Source organism: Haliaeetus albicilla, chromosome 1 (assembly GCF_947461875.1).
Source record: "Haliaeetus albicilla chromosome 1, bHalAlb1.1, whole genome shotgun sequence".
Lineage (NCBI taxonomy): Eukaryota > Metazoa > Chordata > Aves > Accipitriformes > Accipitridae > Haliaeetus > Haliaeetus albicilla.
The window spans coordinates 8805554-8826428 of NC_091483.1; the positions used below are offsets into that span (position 1 = coordinate 8805554).

At 46.5% G+C, this 20875-nt stretch overlaps 2 protein-coding genes and 1 long non-coding RNA gene across 7 annotated transcripts in view; 2 read left to right on the forward strand and 1 right to left on the reverse strand.

Annotated features, from left to right (window-relative positions):
* The window catches only part of RASSF6 (Ras association domain family member 6), a 131551-nt gene that overhangs the window by 90383 nt on the left and 20293 nt on the right, over window positions 1-20875 (reverse strand). For 2 of the 5 annotated variants that reach the window (XM_069778501.1, XM_069778510.1), the window contains exon 1: window positions 3557-3698. The exons of 2 other annotated variants lie outside the window; for them this stretch is intronic. The gene's annotated coding sequence lies outside the window, so the exon portion shown is untranslated. Of the gene's footprint in view, window positions 1-2420; window positions 2523-3556; window positions 3699-20875 lie in introns of those variants that run through there. One more of the 5 variants, XM_069778549.1, reaches the window with a different exon arrangement.
* On the forward strand, window positions 4539-6554 carry LOC138684572 (uncharacterized). Its single transcript, XR_011323823.1, has 3 exons — window positions 4539-4682; window positions 5069-5152; window positions 5359-6554. It is a non-coding gene; the product is annotated as an uncharacterized lncRNA (long non-coding RNA).
* LOC138684490 (interleukin-8-like) lies at window positions 14361-16519 on the forward strand. Its single transcript, XM_069778411.1, has 4 exons — window positions 14361-14513; window positions 14700-14826; window positions 14918-15001; window positions 15422-16519. The coding sequence occupies exons 1-4, from the start codon at window positions 14462-14464 to the stop codon at window positions 15438-15440; spliced, it is 282 nt and encodes a 93-aa protein (XP_069634512.1). The 5' UTR covers window positions 14361-14461; the 3' UTR covers window positions 15441-16519.

The window sequence follows — 20875 nt, forward strand, 5'->3', positions numbered from 1 at the left end:
ACAGGAGGAGTCATAGGTACTAGGGAATACTATGAAACATCGTATTGGTATAGAAAAAAAGGTAACATAATAATAAAGATAAGAGGGAATATCAGCAGTATATACCCTCTGATTGTAGACACTAATAAGTAGCAGTGACTTGACATTTTTCTAGCGCTCTCTTACAAATCAGAACATTATTCATTCCTAATCAAAGCACTGGAGGAAAACATCTGACTTGTTAGGAAAAACCCCTGCCCTTTCAGAGATTGCTCATGTTAAATGGTTTCTAGGCAGTGTTAAAAAGTTGACCTAAGACTTTTATCTGGGTCATATCCTCCAAACTCATTTTTGTGCAGTTAGGAAAGGTCCTCACTTGTTGAAATGAAAGAGACATTGTCTCTTGTTTAATTGCCTATTAGCTTTTCTGGGCCTGCCGCCAGTGAATGCATGGTCTCACTACAGATGCCAAGCCAAATACCTGCTGTGGAAAGGCAAGCAGCCAAAGCGTGCAACAAAGCAACGGAATCGCTTCCTGCATTTAAGGAATTAACAACTGGGTAACTCAAAGAAGATTAAGTCATGTGGGTAGTAATACTCGGTATGCATTTCCTTAGGGCCTACCTAAGCCGGGACAGCTTTCTATGCTCTGGTAACCCCGAGTCCCACGCTAAGGACACTGAGGGATTTCAGAGTTTCTTCACACAGCAGGTGCTACCGAAGAACCTAAGCAAGGTGGGTAACTTCAACGGTAACTTCAATGAAGCTGATGCAAACACTTTGGTGAGTTCTGTCATAGCTATACTGACACCACCACTCATGATAACTAATTTAAACTTAACTCAAGCACATCTGTACCACCTGCAGCCAATGCATGACAGACTCATCTATAATGAAAGAGATACGGCAGCAGGCGGGGAAGAACTCAGCTTTCTAAATTCTGGCTGACATGATGCTATCTGTTCCCTGTCTTTTCCTTACTTTCAGAAGGAAATGTGCCAAAGGTGGTGAGGGGCTGCTGTCATCTGGACTGAAGAGACCCTACCCACATTCACATGGAAGTCAGCTAGAGGTGATCTGGAAGTCAGCAGGTACAAAGCCTTGGTCAGGCAGATGGTCTTGTCTTCTGAAATACTCCGAGAGATACCCATTTCCCTCGTGCCAGGCCTGTTTGCGTGAGTACTGACTCACAGGATCAAGCTCTGTAATGCCTACTGCACCTCAGCGTGTTCACGACTTCTCTGACTACTGCTCATCTCAGCACATGCCTCTCTGCTGGAAAGCTGACTGCTGAGTTTCACATATTGCTGTTCCGCGTCCAAAACAGCCTCACGCTTCAGACCCCAGGAGGCTTCTTCTGGAATTTCCTCAGCAGTAACCGCTGTGGAATGAGTCTGACAGTTCACAGTTCAGATATTGTGAACAGTCATCCAAGCATAAAACCAAGCACTGTCACGTAAACTGTCCTTACTCATGTGTACCGTCCAAGAACAACACGTAATCCTACTATGTATGAGTGACAATTTCTTACTTAACAGATCTGCTCTCCACATTTATTCAGAGCTGATCTGCTAATGATAGTTTCAGTGACCTGCACTGGATTATCTGTGCATCATTCTAACTTTTTATCGCCTCAGTTTGCTACAGCTGGGCAAATCCTTCTTCCTGGAAATACAGCGTAAGCCTCAGCTTTGCTGTTCAGCTTGTGAGGGCTATGTTTAGGAGAAAACTAGTTACGGACACACAGAAGTCTATTCCACCCATTAGGGTGGTATAGGGCACCTGATTCCCATAGATTCAGGTCACTCAAGCGTGCGTGTTCCTATCAACGTAGTAATGCACATTTGCAAATGAAATTTGTGGTCATTAGTGTTGTCCTGCAAAGAACATGGCACTTCCTTGGGGCAGCCATACGGGGAACTCACAGTGCAATGCTTGTGGTGCTACAGCCTGGAGGGAATCGTGGCTCCATCCCTATGATCTCAAGGAGTCTCAAGGGATCCCAGGGAAGGCTTCTAACTTTTCTGCTTAGTGGTTGCCCCTAAGCACCTATGGGCAATTGTTCATTCTTAACAGTGGTGTTTCTTACGGTGTTTTTAAGGAATCTCTCTAGTTTTCAATGAAGGCATGCCCCTGCCTCTCCCTGACTCCAACTTCTTCAGTTGCCACTCTACTGGCTTCAAAAAAATGCATACAACACTACTTACCGGGGTCTACTACTACTGTTACTACTTAGAAGAGTGAGTCAGGCTGCAAAAATTGAGCCTGGAAGAGCACCTCTGCTACAAAGTTTTGTCTTGAAGACGGAAGCCCAAGCTACATGATGCATCAGCTTTATGCACAATTTCATATACACATCAGTGCAGAATTCATTTTCATTAAAAATAATTAATTAGTTTGCAACTAAAAAAAGAAAAAGAGAGAGATGGCATATGACTCACGGGAGGGTAACAGGCCCATATTTAAAAATGTATGCTTCTTTCAGTCTACTCAATGTAACATCCTCTGGACTCCAGTACAACCCCTGTGTCCTCTAGTAGACTACAGTCCACACTGCTTCTCTTGTAACCTCTCCATTTCTCCCCAAGGCCATATAAGCCAGTCCACATTTCTGTGACATTTTTCATGTTCTAATCATACCTAAACAGCTGGATGAGAGACGGCGCAGGAGGTAGCTAACTCCAAGCTATGCACTGGCTGCAGGCAGGAACATCTGGACTGGCCAGCTGGCAAGATGGAAAGAGCACAGCTTATGCTGCAGATTTTCCCTCAATGGCAGCACTCATCTGGCACTCTCTCTCCCTCCATCCACCATTGACTCTCCATAAACTTGTACTAACTTGGTTAATATCCCTTGATAGCCTTTTGTCAAATCTTTTTCAAGTTGGCCATACTAGAGTGGTGAAACTGGGGAGCGGTGGGGGAATGACAGAGCAGGACAGAGAGATGTCTTGATCGTGTTATTTCCTTTTAAGACCACGCTAAAAGCCAACAGCTTCCAAGGATGTCATTACCAAACTGCAATTGGAAAGGGGTGCAAATTAGTCATTAGATATTTCCTGATTACATGGGGCAATCACCATTTGCTTATGACATACAATCTTCCCGCACGGCTGATCTCCCGAGAGACTAAGCCAGCAGGCATATGAACTAGCTGCTCTGTAGACAACAACTCTCCGGAATGAGAGTCTCTGTGTACCACTAGGGTGCCACCTAATTAAGCTCTCGCTAGGACTGCTTCACATGCTACATCCTACCTGTTTTGAGTCCTGACTTGATTTTGTTTTCAGACAGTGAATCTTCTTATAAGGAAACAATGTCATTTTTCCCCTGAAAATCAGGTCAAGCCAGTTCAAAACAGTCACTATAATGTGCTTGGTTTCAAGTCATTCTAATAATGATTCATGAGCAGACCTGTTCTTCGTAAACCAGGAACGTTTCACTGAAATCTGACTGGTTTAATCTAATTTTGCATTAGCACTTAAAATTTCAGATGTATACTGTATACAGCAAAGAAATATTTATTAAGTAAATAAAGATTAGTAAGTTGCAGGGGAAGGGAGAACTAAGAACACACTTGCAAATCTTAAATTCCTGCATAGCCACAAACACATCATAAATAGAAGCTAGAAGCTTCAGGGATACACAAAGCATTCAAGTTGTTGGGACAAGACATGTGGCAGCCTGACCCAGGAACAATCTGATTTGCTGAACTCCACTCATGTTCACAAGTAACTGTGGAAGAGAGAAAAAGGATCTGCTGCAAAAAAAGGACGGGCAAAATCATATTTTGTACTGAAACTAATTACAAAAGCAAGTCCTTTGACCATAACTGAACTAAACCTCAGAAATAAAGCTCAGAAAAATTGCATCTAATTTTCTTTAAAAGCTCCCAGAAAACTGCTTTTTTGCCGGTTTATAACAAAAGCTAGCAAAATGCCTTGACAGTCATGAAGACAAAAAGAGTGACCTATCTGTGCAGAGGAGTGGAATAGAAGACTTGTATTAGTGGCGTGTAGGTATGGAAATTTGAGTGTCTCCTAGCTGCAGGAAAAACAGGTTTGCAGTTTTCAAAAGGCAGGTGAAGAAAGGGGTGCTCAGGGGAGCAAGCCCCACCAGACGAGAGTGCGTAGTTGCACGGGGTTAGCCAGCGAGGCAAGCTCCAGAGCCCAAACCCTCCTTCGGCTCAGCACCCCGCACCGAGACTAACTGAGAGCAAACCGAGATCCCCCACGAAAGAGTCTCAGGTCCTTCCAGAGAATGGGGCGAGTCTCCTCCACGTCCCACGCAGACCCCGAGCGATCCTCGGGACGGTGCGGTGCCGTGCTTCCCCCTCCCCCGTATCTGAAAGGGCCGCTGTGCCGGGAGCCTCTCGGGGCAGGGAGCGGCCCCCCTTCTCCCCCTGCCCCGCTCCTTCGGCACCCGACGCTCGGCGGTGGGAAGGGGCCAACAGGGGGTGCTTCCAGTCCGGCCGGCCCGGCCGCCCCACCTGGCCCGCGGCCGGGAGGTGGGGAGCCCAGCCGGGCACAACCCCCGGCTCCGCTCCGCACCCGGGAAATTCCCCGACAGCTCCCGGCGGGAGATAAAAGCACCGGCGGAGAACGGGGCCGCAGAGACGTCTGCCGCAGGACCTCGGCCGCCAGCACCAGCCATGAGCCCGCACCTCCTCCTCGTCCTCCTCCTGGCCGCCGCTCTCTGCCGGGGTAAGCGGCTGCGAGCTCGCCGGGCGGGCTGAGCCGGGGGCACCCAGCCGTCCGCGGACGGCTGCCGGCAGGGGCTTGCGCGGGGTGCCGGCGCCCCCGGGGCCCGGCGGGGGGTCGGGGAGGGGGGGGCGGGCGGCGGGGGGGGGCCCCGGAGCCGAGGCTCAGGCGGCGCCTCCCGCCTGCCAGGCGCGCCGCTGGCCGGGGAGCTGCGCTGCCGCTGCGTGCGGACCGTGTCCGAGGTGATCCCGCCGCGGCGCCTGGCCCGCGTGGAGCTCGTCGCCGAGGGCCCGCACTGCGCCGAACCCGAGGTCATGTAAGTGCCCGGCCCCGGCCCCGGCTCCGGCCCCGGCCCCGGCCCCGGCCTCACCCCCTCCCTCGCCCCGCAGAGCCACCACGAAGCAGGGACAGACGGTGTGCCTGAGCCCCTCCGCACCCTGGGTCAAGCTCATCGTCACCAGGATCCTCAACAGGTGGGTGCCTGCCGGGGGCAGCGCGCCCAGCTCCGCCCGCCGCCGCGGGGATGTCCCGGGACGGAGCGGGGCGGCCCCCGCACAGCACCCCTCGGGTAAAGCGAGGGGGGAGCACTTCCCCCGTACCCCTCTTCCAGGCAAGCTGAAGGCCCGCAGGTGATGGCAGGCGATCGCTGATCGCCGCCGCCTTGGCTTTTTGCTTTCAGCTCAGCACAGAAGAACTGACGGGGGAAGAGAAACGCGCTGGAGGGGAGATGACATTGAGCCTGAGGCTTCGGGGGCTTTCTTCTCCTGAAATGCACTGCGTTTGAGCTCAGCCTATTTATTGAGCCCTTATTTAACGTAACGATACCTGTTTGTATTTATTTAAATATTGCAAGTACTGTGTAAGACGTGTCTTTAATTTGGACATTGTCTGAAAAGCACCATTCTCAGTGCTGTGCTAATTTACTGCCTTTAAAACCTTGCTTTTGGGGTGTTGTGCAGGAGAAAAGATACAGGGAATATCCTGAATTCTTTCACAGGAAAATATTTCCTTGGGCTGCAGCATCAGCTAACCACTGATGAGGCTTCAGCATCAGCATGAAATGTATTTCCACACTACAGGCCTTTGTAAGGACTTGAGTAACTCACGTAGAAACATTTATTCTGCGTAGCAGCTTTGAGTGGAGATGGGAACTGCTGCCTCCCAAAACACGTCTTTGTTTTGCACATCATAAAACTACGTGCCTGGGAAAAAAACTTTCCCAGCTTCTGTTGGAAAGCCGTGCAGCCTGCTGTGCCACAGCCAAAGGTTAACTCGGCAGCGCAAGTTCACCAGCAGCCTCTAGTTCCCTTCTCCTGCCAGAAGTCCTGGTATACACAGCACTGCTTACCTTGTGTGTTTGCATTTTGAGGGAGCTGGTGGGTTTTGCTCCTTGCAACCTTAGACACGTGATGTCTTTTTTTGTATGGCATAATGTCATAATTTATATAAAGTTATATGTAAGGGAACGTGCTGTTGTGTTGATGGATGCTTATTTATTCTAGTCCAAATTCCTTTTGGAATTGTGAATATGCAGTTTCCTCTTCTCTTCATGTTTCTGTCCAGCAGGAAATTAAAAAGAAGAGGGATCTAAACCACTTCTAAATACTAGTATTTAAATGTCATCATGGTGAGACCATGTGATTTCTATTCATCTACTCATTTTCCCAAATGCTGAAGAAACCCTCATCGTTATACATGTATAATTATTGTCTAGAGGTATCATCATACATCCAGAATAACAGTAATAAGTTCCTGTATATCAAATGGAAGATTTTTTCCGATGTTTTTATTACTATCTATGTTTCCTAATTAAGAAATTTTCCCTTGTTACTTACAGAGTTGTGCTTTTTAAAAAATAAATATTTAGATATACTTGCCTGGTGTCTGCTTCCATGTGTTAACATAAAAAACAGATCTTACAACATCAAATCTTGTCATTTTAGTTAATGGCTTGTGTAAGCTGTGCCCATTGATACACTTTCACCATTCCAAAACTACAGTCCTCAGCATTCCTGTGCCTTAATGGGAGTTCTGGACTGAGAGCAGTAGGACTGAACCTCTGTTATTTGGTCTCATTTGCAGGGAAATTAAATTATTTGGGAGGCTGATGTGAAACGCACCAGGGCTCCATTTTCCTCACTTTCATTTCACTGCAGTCACCTAGAAGTTGAAAACTGGGCTAGAGACAGTAGGGTTTGGAGCAGTGAAAGAACTCTTTCCCACATATTCCCCTAAATATTTGTGCGAGTTTCTGGTTCCTTTTGAAATGAGGAAAGGGACAGGTTTCATATGGCCAAATGGCTTAAACCTTTTCTTAGCAAGGTTACGAGAAAACATTTTACCCTTCCATCCTCTTGCTGTGCTTGAAACAAGCTAGTGCTGCCACTTGGAGAGGCTGAGAAGAAACCCTGACCTTTTGGCAGACCCCTTGGAGGCCAAGGGCAGGGAGCGAGTCTGAGCTGGTTTAAGTTGAATGAAGCCAGCAAACTGCAGTCTGGATGGCATGGAGGTCAGGTAACGTAATATCATCGCCGATAACAGACTGACATTAGTTTAAATAAGAAGCTGTGTGATTGTCTCGGGTTCCTCAAGCCCAAGAGGCTCTTCTTTCTGTCTACTGACATGCTTCTGTCCTTTCACCTACTGCAAAAGAGCAATGCTATTTTCACAATGTATTTTTCTGACACATTCTCCATGAAAATGCAGCAGGAGGTGGTAGGCTGTGGGTAAAGCAAGGGCAATACTACCTATTTCGGCCCCGATTAGCCTGCTGCTAATTTGTTCCTCAGGCAAACTGCCTCCTAAGTAAATACTGGTCATGCCAACATTTGTGATGGCTTCACAAAGTTTATTCCCAGCCTCTGTGAAAACATGACCAGGCTGGATGTTCTCCTTAATAAAGGGGAAATTGTTGGGAATGTGGAATTTACAGTGTCTACAGAACTTGCTTTCCAAATTGCCTAGTTGTTGCAGTAACAAATCTGCAGGTGTGCAATCGGAGTCGTGCGAATGTACTGCAGTATCTGTTGTTTGCAACACCTGACATTGCCTTTCCCAGTTTGTACGGATTGTTGTGACTCAGCTGTGGAAGCCTTTTTTGGGGAAGAATGATCCTTTTGGTCCGTACTTGCACAGTGCCTAGGACTGAGGCTCCTCTCCCTGTTTGGGACACAGACACACCGCTTTAACACAAATCTGGCCACAAGGCCATTGCTCTAAGCAAATTCTGCTGCTGCAATATGGAAGGAAGACACCTTCCTCCCTTCCTCATATTTACATCGGTCAAAAAAGGCTGGAAATCAGAAAGTTCATAGCAGAGAAGCAAAGTGGACAGATTTCCAAAGCTGTTTGATGGACCAAAGAGGAGATGTGGCTGCCCCAGCACTCCCTCTGTGACCTGTAGAATCCTCTGGCTACTGGGGCACTTCTAGGTGGCTAGAGGAGACTGTGAAGGACAAACTGAGGTACAGCACAAGCTTGACAATGATTCTCAACTCACTTTGAGAGTGGCAGCAGGATTTCAGCATTGTTGTCCTCATCTGAATATCTTTCTTTCCACTTCTACCCCACGCCATCTCTTCAGTACACACATATTTAAATAGGTCTAGAATGGCTGGATGTCCTTTTCACTCTACCCCTGCAACATGTCTGTAGCTGCCACAGACAAGATGGGGATTTTCTGTCTGCAAAGCTATTGTTCAAATATGATTACTTTATTTGGATGACCGCCTCAGAGTGGAACAGTACTGAAATCCAGTTCCACATCTGTTTGGCAGGATCGAGCCTGGTTTTCTTAGTAAATCAAGTCTATTATGTGACAAAGCTGCCTTGATTGTTCTGTATTTCTCTGTTCCCCTGGCAACTTTTGAGTGCTGGCCATTTTCAAAGTATTAGGATCAAAGATATTCACTTTCTAGATGTTTTCTGAAAGTCTACGGGTAGCTGTAGAAATTGCCATTGCGCTCACACTGAGGAAAAGACTGCAGCATAAGCACATAACACACTTTCGTAACACGCTAGACAACCTAAGGCAGAGGGAGAAAGAGAAGTTATGAGTGCCTTAATTGGGGGAAGTTCCTTGGTTGGACTCTGTATCTAATTAGACATCACAGAATTCAATCGCAAAACTCAAGTCCATTGAAAACCAGTTTCATCAATTCTGCTACTTATTTGCTCAAAGCACCTTAATCATCTATTGCAATAATCCTCACCTTGTGGGAGCAAGGGTCAGGTCTACCATGTCAGTGTCAAGTAGAGGTTAATGTTGTTGGGCCTTCCTTCATGTCCCGAAAATATCATCCATGCACAGCAGCAGGATGAGTTGTGCAGATTGCATATTTTCCTTACGTTACGACACAGGTTCTTGTTCTCTCTGTGTCATCAGATAGACCTCTTAACACACTAACCTCATCACAGATAAATGCTTTTAAAGTTACTCCTTCTCCTTGGGCTTCCCTGATTCATACTCACTGGCATAAGAAAATTATCTGATCTGCCTCCCTTCGTTATCTCTTCTTCCAGGAGGCACCAGTGCAAGAGGACAGCATACTTATGGCCTTTCATCATGCTAACTGGCAGTGGACCACTCAGACTCTCTTATGCCTCACCAGTAACTAATAACCAAGTGTGACCAACTGGTTGTGTCAGTTAGAAAAGGGATGGGAATCTCCCTGTAGCCGGAAAAGTCTGGCCAGGAGGTTGGGCTGGTCCCCTTTGCAAAATTCAGCTAATTGCCCGGGGCATAATCCTTGAAAGAGTTCATTCCTTTGGGATGATCCTGAATTATTTTCCTCTTAAATTTGTTGAGAGTCTATCTGAAAAGTGACAGTGTGGATCACATATTCATAATTTCAGCTGCATCCTAGTCACAGCGTTCATTAAAGATTACTGCATTGACTCCAGTACAAAGGAATAGTTGCAGGATATTCTGAGCACCAGTCCAAACAGCACAAGGTGTTCTTGTTTCACAGGGACAGAGACAGAATAAATGATGCTCATCTGACTTTTTATTGCTTTTTTTTTTCTAAAACGTGGTCCTGATAATACAGCTTGGAGTGTACCCTGACTGAGCCAGATGTGTAGGGTTAGTCTAGCACCACTTAAACGGAAGTGACTGAGCAACGCTCCTGGGCACGAGACAGCTTTTCCAGTTGTCGTACATCTCGAGTTTCCTCTCGCTCTCTTGGTATGATGGGTATTTGCACAAGACTGTCCCCAAACTCTAGCCTGGGCTAAAGGTCAGGCCAGCTGTTGAGGAGTTTGATATGTCAGAGAATGAAGACATTCTAGCCCATCAATAAATGTTCTTGTGAACGTCAAACAAAATGGTTAATTACATCACAGGAAAATGACTGAGCACATAAGCTTCTTCATAAGCACTGCAGATGTTACACATTTGTCAACAAGCCACATTTGCTGACTGAGGAGTATTTCCTTTTTTTGGCACAGTGAAGCAATCTCAGAGCTTCTTCACCTCTTTCTGCAGTGAGTTTCTGCTTCCCTGACATATCATTATTTCATGGTTATGAGCTGCTCAGTGCTCAGATCTCCCTTTAAAAGCAATATACCTGAACAGCTTATCTGCTGAATTAATGCTGAAATATGTTATAATTCACATCAAGATCAGGCAGTGGCAAGTGAATGTATGTGAATGATTTTTTCCTAGTTGAAGAATAATAAAAGAGATTGCTTTGAAAAGCTGTATTGGCACAGGGAGGCGGTGCCAGGCCCAGGAAAACATGGGCACATTGTCTAGTTGACTTTATAAGCCCTGAACAGATTAAGTTCCAAATCCCACAAACACCTGTCCTCCAGATTTTGATTGTGACTGTTCTACTAAAAAGATGAAAACTTTCCCAGTTCACAAGAAGCTTAGCTTTACTTGAAGGTAGCTTGTTTTTTTTAAGGCCCTCTTGATTATTTGTTATGAAATCTCCCACTAGAGATAAAAAAAGACTAGGAAGCGGCTTTCCAGATGTTTGAGAAGACAGAGGAAAGTAATGTAATTTAAGATCCTGTTGCTGAAGTTGATAATTTGAAACCGACAGGACAGAAGGCTCATTGAAGAGTTTCTCACTGTATGGGGAGTTTGTCACTGCTGTTTTACCACTTGCATGTTTAACCGCCAAACTAATGTAATCATTGATATTGCTATATATTTCATTTAGCTAAGCCTATTCCTGGACATAAATTCCTGCTGAGAGTTTTGGATAAGACTTAAGTAGTTACCCTAATGAAATATGCTCAGTTAATGCAGATTTATATGTGATGCAAGGCATTGGTCACTCTCTAACAGAGAAATCCTTTTCCTCCATGGGACAGGCCCTTAACGTACCATCCGTAGCAATTTTCTAAGAGCTCAGCCAGTGCTGGCCTCCATGAATTGCTCAGAAAAGGGGTAAAATGCGGGTCAGCACTAATTGTTCTTCTGTACCTGGTCTACTTAAAGTGACAACTGAAGTCAGTGATGAAAAGCCAGCTTCATCTAAGTTGCCGTTGACGTCAGTGCGATGAGGACTTCACGCAACAAGTGAAGTCTTCACCCTGAAATCCAAGACGACTGTGTTCAGAATGAGGCTGCTATGGAGGTGGTACCTTCCAAAGCAGAAAGCCTGTTTGCACAGAACAATGCCACAAAAAGAAAAACAAACCGATAGCATAGGCAAGATTTTCCCAAATAAACAAAAGACAGCACATAATGCCATATCTTATAAACAGCCACAAGGCAGGAAACGTTAGTTTATATAGGGGGTGGGGAGCGTGGGGGAAACCTGAAATTTGGGGAGAAAAAAAGTCAGAAAACACTTCACAAAGACTATATTCCTCACATTTTAAAGCTAGTCCACGTCTTTATGATGCCTTTGCATCTGGCACACCTAGCGTACCACTTCAGGTTCTACTCTGAATATTTCTGTGTTGGAGAAACAGGATTCTCAGCATGAAAATGTTATTTTTCCCTTGGCACCTTGTAAATTTCACAATAACGGGCAGGGTTGTAGCTGAGTTTTGGTGTTGTGGAGCAAGGACTAGCACCCAGGCTAGCGTTTGATAGTTGGTGCTTACCTATTGAGCTAGAACATGTAGTTCTTTCAGAAAACTCATGAGCAAGGCAGAAGGAATTACAGATGGTTAGGAATTAGGTATTTGCTCCCTACCCTTTGGCAGACCGAGCACGATGAGAGGCAGGTGCTTTCGAGAGAAATACAAACTCCCACTGCTCTCAGATCTTCCCCTCCTGGTTACTTTAGTGCTTCCATAACTTCCTGCAGGGTGGCAAAAGTGAGAAATAGTCAAGTGCCCCACGGCTTACAGATCTGATGGACCTAGAGCCACACACACTGCATTGGCAAGGCCCAAATCAGTCAGTTCACACCCAGCTCCAAGGGGAGAAAAGTCAGCTCATTAATGGCAAGGCAGTCAAATTGGTCAGCGTGCAGGGAAATACCTGATGGAACAGGTAATTGCGAACACAAAGTTATCTCTGTTCTTAGCTTCCCTCTTCCTGTGAATATTGTGCAATTAAGCAGAGAGCTGATTTACAAGCTTGCACACACTGCACTAATAAATCAGTCTGTGTTGTCATCTCCCCCTGCCTGAGTTAAAAGAAACGAGGTGTTCATTGCCTAATACCAAATTGGCTCTTTTGCTGCCCAGACCAAGGAAAAAAAATTAACACAATTATTACATCTTTGAAAAGATCTTAGTGGAAAAAATTTAATCACTCTTCACTGCTCCAGGAAGCACAACAGCAGTCCAAAGAAAAGCTGGAGGACTGAAATAAAACAATGCATGATCTCCAAAGACTGGGAGGAAAGGGTGGGATGGCTGTGGCACCCCTGGACTGCACCTGCTGCTCAGAGGTATCCCTGGATCCTCTGGCAGGCTTTAAGCCTTGACATCTTTCCACACAGCTGGAGAGGGCCCCTACCACTCACTGTTTTGCATAACATTCAGGGTTCTTTGCTTTTCAGCTAACAACTAAATCCACATGGAAATTAATGTGTGTTTGGCAGAGAAACCCAGATGCTAAAATTAAATGTGAACTTATCCTTAATTGCAGAAGACAAAGGATTTTATGTCTCAATTTCCACTAGCATCTCTCAGGCTTATGAACTTCAAGAAGAGGTGACTGGTGACAGCCAACATGGCTTCACTAAGAACAAATCGTGCCTGACAAATTTGGTGGCCTTCTTAAAACGGGGTTACAGCATTGGTGGATAAGGGAAGAGCAACAGACATCATCTACCTGGACTTGTGCAAAGCATTTTACACTGCCCTGCATGACATCCTTGTCTCTAAATTGGAGAGATATGGATTTGACAGATGGACCACTCAGATAAGGAATTGGCTGGATGGTCACACTCAAAGAGTTACGGTCAATGGCTTGATGTCTGAGTGGAGGCCAGTGACGAGTGGTGTTCCTCAGGGGTCGGTATTGGGACCAGCACTGTTTAACAACTTTGTCAGCAACACGGACAGTGGGATTGAGTGCACCCTCAGCAAGTTTGCCAGCGACGCCCAGATGTGTAGTGCTATTGATGTGCCCGAGGGAAGGGATGCCATCCAGAGGGACCCTGACAGCCTTGAGAGGTGGGCCTGTGTGAACCTCATGAAGTTCAACAAGACCAAGTGCAAGGTCCTGCACATGGTTCGGGGCAATCCCAAGCACAATACAGGCTGGGTGGAGAATGGATTGAGAGCAGAGAAGGACTTGGGGGTATTAGTGGATGAAAAACTGAATATGAGCCAGCAATGTGTGCTTGCAGCCCAGAAAGCCAATCACATTCCGGGATGCATCAAAAGGAGTGTGGCTAGCAGGTCGAGGGAGGTGATTCTCCCCCTCTACGCCGCTCTCACAAGACCCCACCTGCAGTACTACGTTCAGCTCTGGGGCTCCCAATATAAGAAAGACATGTACCTGCTTGAGTGGGTCCAGAAGAGGACCACGAAGATGATCAGGGGGCTGGAGCATCTCTCCTACGATGATAGCCTGAGAGAGTTGAGGTTTTTCAGCCTGGAGAAGAGAAGGCTCTGGGGAGACCTTACAGCAGCCTGCCAGTACCCAAAGGGGGCCTGCAAGAAAGCCGGAGAGGGACTTTTTCCAAGGGCATGTAGTGATAGGACAAGAGGTAATGGCTTTAAACTGAAAGAAGGTAGATTTAGATTGGATGTAAGGAAGAAGTTCTTCACTGTCAGGGTGGTGAGACTCTGGAACAGGTTGCCTGGTGAGGCTGTGGCTGCCCTCTCCCTGGAAGTGTTCAAGGCCAGGTCAGATGGGGCTTTGAGCCATCTGGTCTAGTGGAAGATGTCCCTGCCTATGGCAGGGGGGTTGGAACTAGATGATCTTTATGCTCCCTTCCAACTCAAACCATTCCATGATCCTCTGAAAACTTGGGCCGGGCTAAATTTCACCTCCAAATTCTGGTGTCTAAGTGACAGTCTGTTCCTGTGTGAGTTCTGACCCGTGGCTCCCTGGCACTGCTGGGCTCCCCGGTAAGTGGAGCAGGCTGAACAGACACCCCGGGCCAGAAGCAGTGCAGCAGGGAGACCGGCTAGGGCTCAGAACCCGACCCCGCAGCCCGTTCACGCACCCCCGCGTATGGCAGGCAGGGAAGAGGGCCAGCAGCGGCCACCCGAGGATGTGCAGGGAGGAGGGAAAGATGGGTGACGGCGTGTGAATCACGTTTCTCCTGCCCGACAGCTCCCGGCGGGAGATAAAAGCACCGGCGGAGAACGGGGCCGCAGAGACGTCTGCCGCAGGACCTCGGCCGCCAGCACCAGCCATGAGCCCGCACCTCCTCCTCGTCCTCCTCCTGGCCGCCGCTCTCTGCCGGGGTAAGCGGCTGCGAGCTCGCCGGGCGGGCTGAGCCGGGGGCACCCAGCCGTCCGCGGACGGCTGCCGGCAGGGGCTTGCGCGGGGTGCCGGCGCCCCCGGGGCCCGGCGGGGGGTCGGGGAGGGGGGGGCGGGCGGCGGGGGGGGGCCCCGGAGCCGAGGCTCAGGCGGCGCCTCCCGCCTGCCAGGCGCGCCGCTGGCCGGGGAGCTGCGCTGCCGCTGCGTGCGGACCGTGTCCGAGGTGATCCCGCCGCGGCGCCTGGCCCGCGTGGAGCTCGTCGCCGAGGGCCCGCACTGCGCCGAACCCGAGGTCATGTAAGTGCCCGGCCCCGGCCCCGGCCCCGGCCCCGGCCCCGGCTCCGGCCCCGGCCCCGGCCCCGGCCTCACCCCCTCCCTCGCCCCGCAGAGCCACCACGAAGCAGGGACAGACGGTGTGCCTGAGCCCCTCCGCACCCTGGGTCAAGCTCATCGTCACCAGGATCCTCAACAGGTGGGTGCCTGCCGGGGGCCCGGGCGGCTCTCCCTTTCCGTGGGGGGACGGGGACGTGCACTGCGCAACAGCCGACGCTAACGTGAGCCCTTTTGGAGGCCAGGCTTAGCTGTTGACTCGGTGTCGGGGGAGCAACAAGCCACATTCTGCCGTTCATTTCTATGGGGAAGTCTGTTCAGTTGTGCCCCAAATTGCCCGAGAAGTGGCTGCTTTGCTGGGCAGAGCAAACCCTGCGGGTCAGGTAGAGTATCCACAGCAAATGCCTGATGAAACACAAATCTAGCTGCAGTACCGGGCCAGTGTGGTCCACCATCACCATCAGGCACCTTTTCCAGAACACACGTCTCCTATCTGGAGTGCAAAAAGACTTAAGGAAAGATTTCCTGACTGGTGGTATAACCTGAATTCTGCCTGTTGCAGTTCACATAACCAGCTCTGAGGGAAGAAACATCTCCAAATGAAGCCACCTGTGTCTGCCAGAAGATGCTGGGAAATGGATGTTAGAAGATAATAGCCCGACTCTCTAGTTTTGATGAGTTTGTGGACCAGCTGTTCTACGTTCAATCTCTCTGAGACTCTCCCCTCCCCTTATATTTATTATTGCCTATTCCTACGTATGTATTCATTGTCTGAGCTAAAGTGACTGAATCCGTTTGATAAGACAGCATAGGCTTTGCTAGGCACCTCCCAGCAACCTTGCTGCAGTTCTCACAGTTTGAGTAGCCCCACCTTTGTGCAAGCTCCTTCCCTCCAAATACAATTTGCCAACGAGTTCTTATAAATAGCATTAATATCCGAAAAGAAGACGGGTCCATTGTAGAGACCATTGTGCAAATGTCTGCAGATAGTCCGATACAGAGAGGTTTCAGTGGGCAGTGCTGATCATAGTGGGTAATACTGCCATGAGGAGTAACAAGATCGCTGATTCTGACCGCTGTCTGGCACTTGGCATTTTAGTGCCCGTTCAGAATTACACGGCAATAAAAACTGGTTGAAACAAGCGCAGTGCTGTGCTGTCATGCTCAGTCTGCTGCCTCAGGCAGCTAAATGAGCCTTGGGCTCAATGTTGTGCCCAATCTGTTTTCCCCACTGTAACTTACTAGCATTTACTGTAGAATGCCTAGGATCTGCACAGTGGAATTACAGAAAACTTGCTCCTGAAGTCTCACTCTATTCAATATTTATGACAGTTCAGAATTTCCATGAAATTGTGGGGTTTCATGCTGAGATTGTTTTGGTTTCTAGCAAGATAATGTTGGGGTTGGATTGTTTGTTTTTAAATTAGTTTACATTTAATTATTTGGTATTTATGCACAAGATGTAAAGGAACAGTAAATGTTCTGAAGAGGCTTAGATATTTCATGTCTACTTGTATGACATACTGTCATAGTTCGTATAGAATACGTAATTTTCTTATTCTGCTTTGGAAAAACGTATTTATGTAAAAAGGTGGATTTATCATTAAATGGTAATGTAGTGAAATATAATGCAATAAAAATACCTTGTTGTTGAAAAATATACTGGGGGTTTTGGTGAATTCCATGTTAAGATGGACCGGTGTGCCTGTGTTAGTTTGGCTAGCTGGGAAGCAGGGAAGCAGTAACCTCTGTGCATGCCCAGGGGTTCCCGGGCACACGCGCGGTCTAGCTCTCTCTGAAGTGTCGGGGACGATTTGTACGAAGCAAAGGTGCTTTTAGATTCAGAGGCACGTCATTGAAACCCTTCACTCAGAGCTGCTGCTGTGAAGAGAGATTAACTCCAGGATGGATGTGTTGGATCCAAGTAAGCCACTGCAATCTGCAGGAATTTGTATTCTGGTTTAACTTGAAGTGGGGCTGTGTTTAAAGTTAAACATGTTTTGCTGGGTGGGAAGGAGCAGGAGTGTCTGCTGCGGTACGAAACCATGACAGTTTACAACAGTGAGTTTATTTCCAGAAAAAAATTGTTCAGGTCCCAGCTGTAACAAGGAGCCCTGACACCTTTTAAAACAAAGAATCTCCACCTCTGGATTCTTTTTTAGTGCACATTTCTAGTGCAAACAGTATCTTCAATTGCTAGCTACATAGTACTTATGTAGTGACAGACAAATCAATTGCTGTTTGCTCATGACATTCAATAGAACCTTATCTGAAGGTACAACCATATCCTCGTCTTGTTGACACGACTAAGACTCATAGTGTTCTCCTGTGACACCTGGAGAAAGCTTGCTCATCCTCATAACGCAGTCTAGCTTTTCTTTGAGAGAAATCATTGGAAAACGAATTCATACGAACAAGGACTGTCCTTGTTCCTTATTTCTTCCTCTTTACCTAGCAAGTAACTGGATGTTACTTTTTTTAGTTGTGGACATCTTACTGAATTTTGAAAACTTCTTGATGTATAAAATAGCTTTTCTCTTAGTAATGCCAGAATTTTAAAGTCCAATATTTAGGCTGTTGTGGTTAGGAGAAAGCATTACATTGCTCAGAAAAAGGAGAAATTACCATATTTTTTTTTTAGTGATACCATCTTCGTACTGTTGCTCTTGAAGGGAAAAAGTCTTACTATATTAAAAACCTTTCCAGGGAAAATAATTTATTTTGCCTAACTTATCCATCAGATTAGCACAGAAATTTAGAGTAGTTAAGGGCTAAAAAGATGTCCTGCATCTGAGAAAAACAACAAATCCAATTATGCAACTTTGCAAACATTAGAGAAGAAATTAGGGGAGAGTGTAAGCTGGACAAAGCTACAGGCCAAAAAGCAATGGATAATGAGAGGGGTTACTTATATGTATATAATTAAATAAATAAAATGTCTATGAAAGGGTGGATTTTACAATATGACAACTATATATATATGTACACGCACACATCTACTTAGATCAACTGCATATTATGAAATCACAAAATGACTCAAATGATAGATATTCTATACCCAACTGGCTATTCCACTGGGTCATAATGTGAACTACCTAGAAGCTGAAGGTACTCAAATGACTAGTGTTACTGGTTCAGTCACGTAGTGAAATCTGGCTGTAAGGAAAAACAGCAGCTTCCAAATGATTGTGATACTATTCGTCAAACAAAAATACTGAGAGTTTTACCCCACAGTCCACATTGCTAAGTGAGGTGGAGTGATTATTTACTGTCTTCCCCGAGAACATGTTCCTTCTCAAAATTTATGCTAATATAGTGTTTCCTCTTTGTATTTTTCAACCTTTTGCCCTCTTTTAGACTCTATTTCCCTTTTATTAGTGAGAAAAAGAGAAACTTTGCTTTTTTTTTCTCTCCATGGGAGTTCTATTTCATACAGGTGTAGGTCCCTGTGCCATTTGGCACCTAAGCCAGAGGTCCCCCTTGTAGGGATGCTGAGAGACACCTGTGCGTTGAGGAGTCGGTGACCCACCTAACGCAGCTCACGGGAGTAGGCCCAGGCCTGCGCTGTGCTGCGCTGCACATACAGCTTGGGCTGCATGGATCCCTCGGCTGCAGGGTAAATTTAGCCAGCTAATTGTAAGGGAGAGGTCTGCAGGGAGCTCCCTTGCAATGCTGGTGATCAGCTACATATCCTTGCCCTTATCTGAAACCGCAGCAACAAATTCTCATGTTAACATTCTTCCTATCTGACAGTAGAACTGATATATAGAATTGATTTGTTTTTTGAAAATCCTCAAAAGTGCTTGAATGACTCTCAATGGGGTAATGTTTCCACAGTCAGGATCTGCACAGAAAGCTCTGCCCTGAATGGAGCCCTGTTTGATACCACACAACTTAGGGTTAGCAGCATCTGAAGGGATGGAAGACTATCTTTACTATCCTCTTCTTCTATATAGTGATAGCTCTAAGAAATGGCATTTTAGGCAATACTTGACAGAGAAAAACAAGAGCCTGACTGCCTTTTTTGCTGGCATTCTAATGGACTAGCACCTCCTGGTTCAAAACACCCTTCAGGAATTCAAGGAGGTCATTTTCAAACCCAGGCATATGCAACACGTCTGCGGCTGCACCTATGCTAGCCACCTTGCTTCTTCCACACAGGTGATGTCAGCTCTACTGCAGACACGCAGAAAAACAGTGTCACCTTTTACATCACTGTACAATGAGACCTCACTGCTCTAGGCAGTTTCTGATGAGGCTCATCCAGATGCTGAAGCGAGTCTACTGGTGTCCTGGTTTCAGCTGGGATAGAGTTAACTGTCTTCCTAGTAGCTGGTACAGTGCTATGTTTTGAGTTCAGTATGTGAAGAATGTTGATAACACTGATGTTTTCAGTTGTTGCTCAGTAGTGTTTAGACTAGAGTCAAGGATTTTTTCAGCTTCTCATGCCCAGCCAGGGCACCTGACCCAAACTGGCCAACGAGGTATTCCATACCATGCAACGTCCCATCTAGTTTAGGAACTGGGAAGTGGGGGCGGGGAATCGCTACTCGGGGACTGGCTGGGTGTCGGTCGGCGGGTGGTGAGCAATTTCCCTGCGCATCATTTGTACATTCCAATCCTTTTATTACTACTGTTGTCATTTTATTAGTGTTATCATTATCATTATTAGTTTCTTCTTTTCTGTTCTATTAAACTGTTCTTATCTCAACCCAGGAGTTTTACTTCTTTTCCCGATTTTCTCCCCCATCCCACTGGATGGGGGGGAGTGAGTGAGCGGCTGCGTGGTGCTTAGTTGCTGGCTGGGGTTAAACCACGACAACTGGACTTCCCACTTCAAGCAGAGCAAAAAGTTCCCAAAAGGAAGCATAATGACAAATAACCTCAGCCCTCTTCTGTCTCACCTCTAGTCACACCGTGTTGGGCTGCAGAACCAAAGTTGCACTTGGCTTCTCCTTCCCTCCCTCCTTCCCTCCTACCTCTACCATCCAGCTCCTTTTCAATCATCCTAAATCTACCACAGAAATGGATGCCTCCTTCCAAGACGGGACCAATACAGTTCACATTTCTGGTGGACCTCATTATTATGCTGAAACCACTAGTCGACCCTCCTGACCATCCCATGGATGCTGTTTGTCACTATAGGCCTAAAGCCCAACCTTGTCAGTTTTGCAGAGGTTTTTCCTGTTCACTGAGGAATTCCACAGGATACTCCTCTGCTGGTCTCCAAGCACAAGTCCCTTGCCTGTCCCAGAATTTATGCCTTGTCTTGCACTCTAGTTGTTCTCCTTTAAGGACAAGCCTGAGATTGTAAATTTTCAGGTGGTGATAATGGGCCCATTGGGCTGCAGATACCTGACCAGGAGGTGCAGGTTCCCCCACTGATTACAAAAATGTCACAGAAGTGTTCAGATACAGTAGAGAGAGCAGCCCTGCAGTTGACACCTGCTGAGAATGCAAAAACATGTGCCTCCACATTATTTACAAAGGACTGAAGTCACACTCTATGCAAATTAACATATGGACCAAAGCTGAAAGGTTATTTTGCACGAAATGTTAGCAACTTCTCAGAAAGACATATATACAGATACATATAGAACAAGCCTTTCATCCTGGTCCTTACAGTAACCGATGATACTTTTCTGCTGTGAACTGTTCACTTCACGAAACGCCTAAAGTTTTCCATTGTTTTATGAAATAACCTCAGTTGTAAAAATAATTTTAGAACTGTAGAGTGGCAAACTTCGCTGTTTTTGAAAGCAAATGCTTTTCTAAATATATACTTTAGAAAAAACATCCTTACTTGTACTTTTGAGTTAATAATCCAAAATATTGTAATTAAGTACTTCTTAACACTTTTACCTATTTTTTCAGTCATTTTCTAAAATTACCAACATTTCAGTCATTTCATGAAACGACCAATTTCACAATATGCAAGTACACACACAAAACCACAAATATCTGTTCATTTTGTGAGCTACCACACACTTGCATGACAACGCAACATGGTTCTGTA

Coding starts and splice junctions, on each gene's coding strand:
- LOC138684490 (XM_069778411.1), top strand. CDS start 14,462: ATGAGCCCGCACCTCCTCCTCGTCCTCCTCCTGGCCGCCGCTCTCTGC. Junction 14,514..14,699: donor GGCCGCCGCTCTCTGCCGGG/GTAAGCGGCTGC, acceptor CCCGCCTGCCAG/GCGCGCCGCTGGCCGGGGAG. Junction 14,827..14,917: donor TGCGCCGAACCCGAGGTCAT/GTAAGTGCCCGG, acceptor CTCGCCCCGCAG/AGCCACCACGAAGCAGGGAC.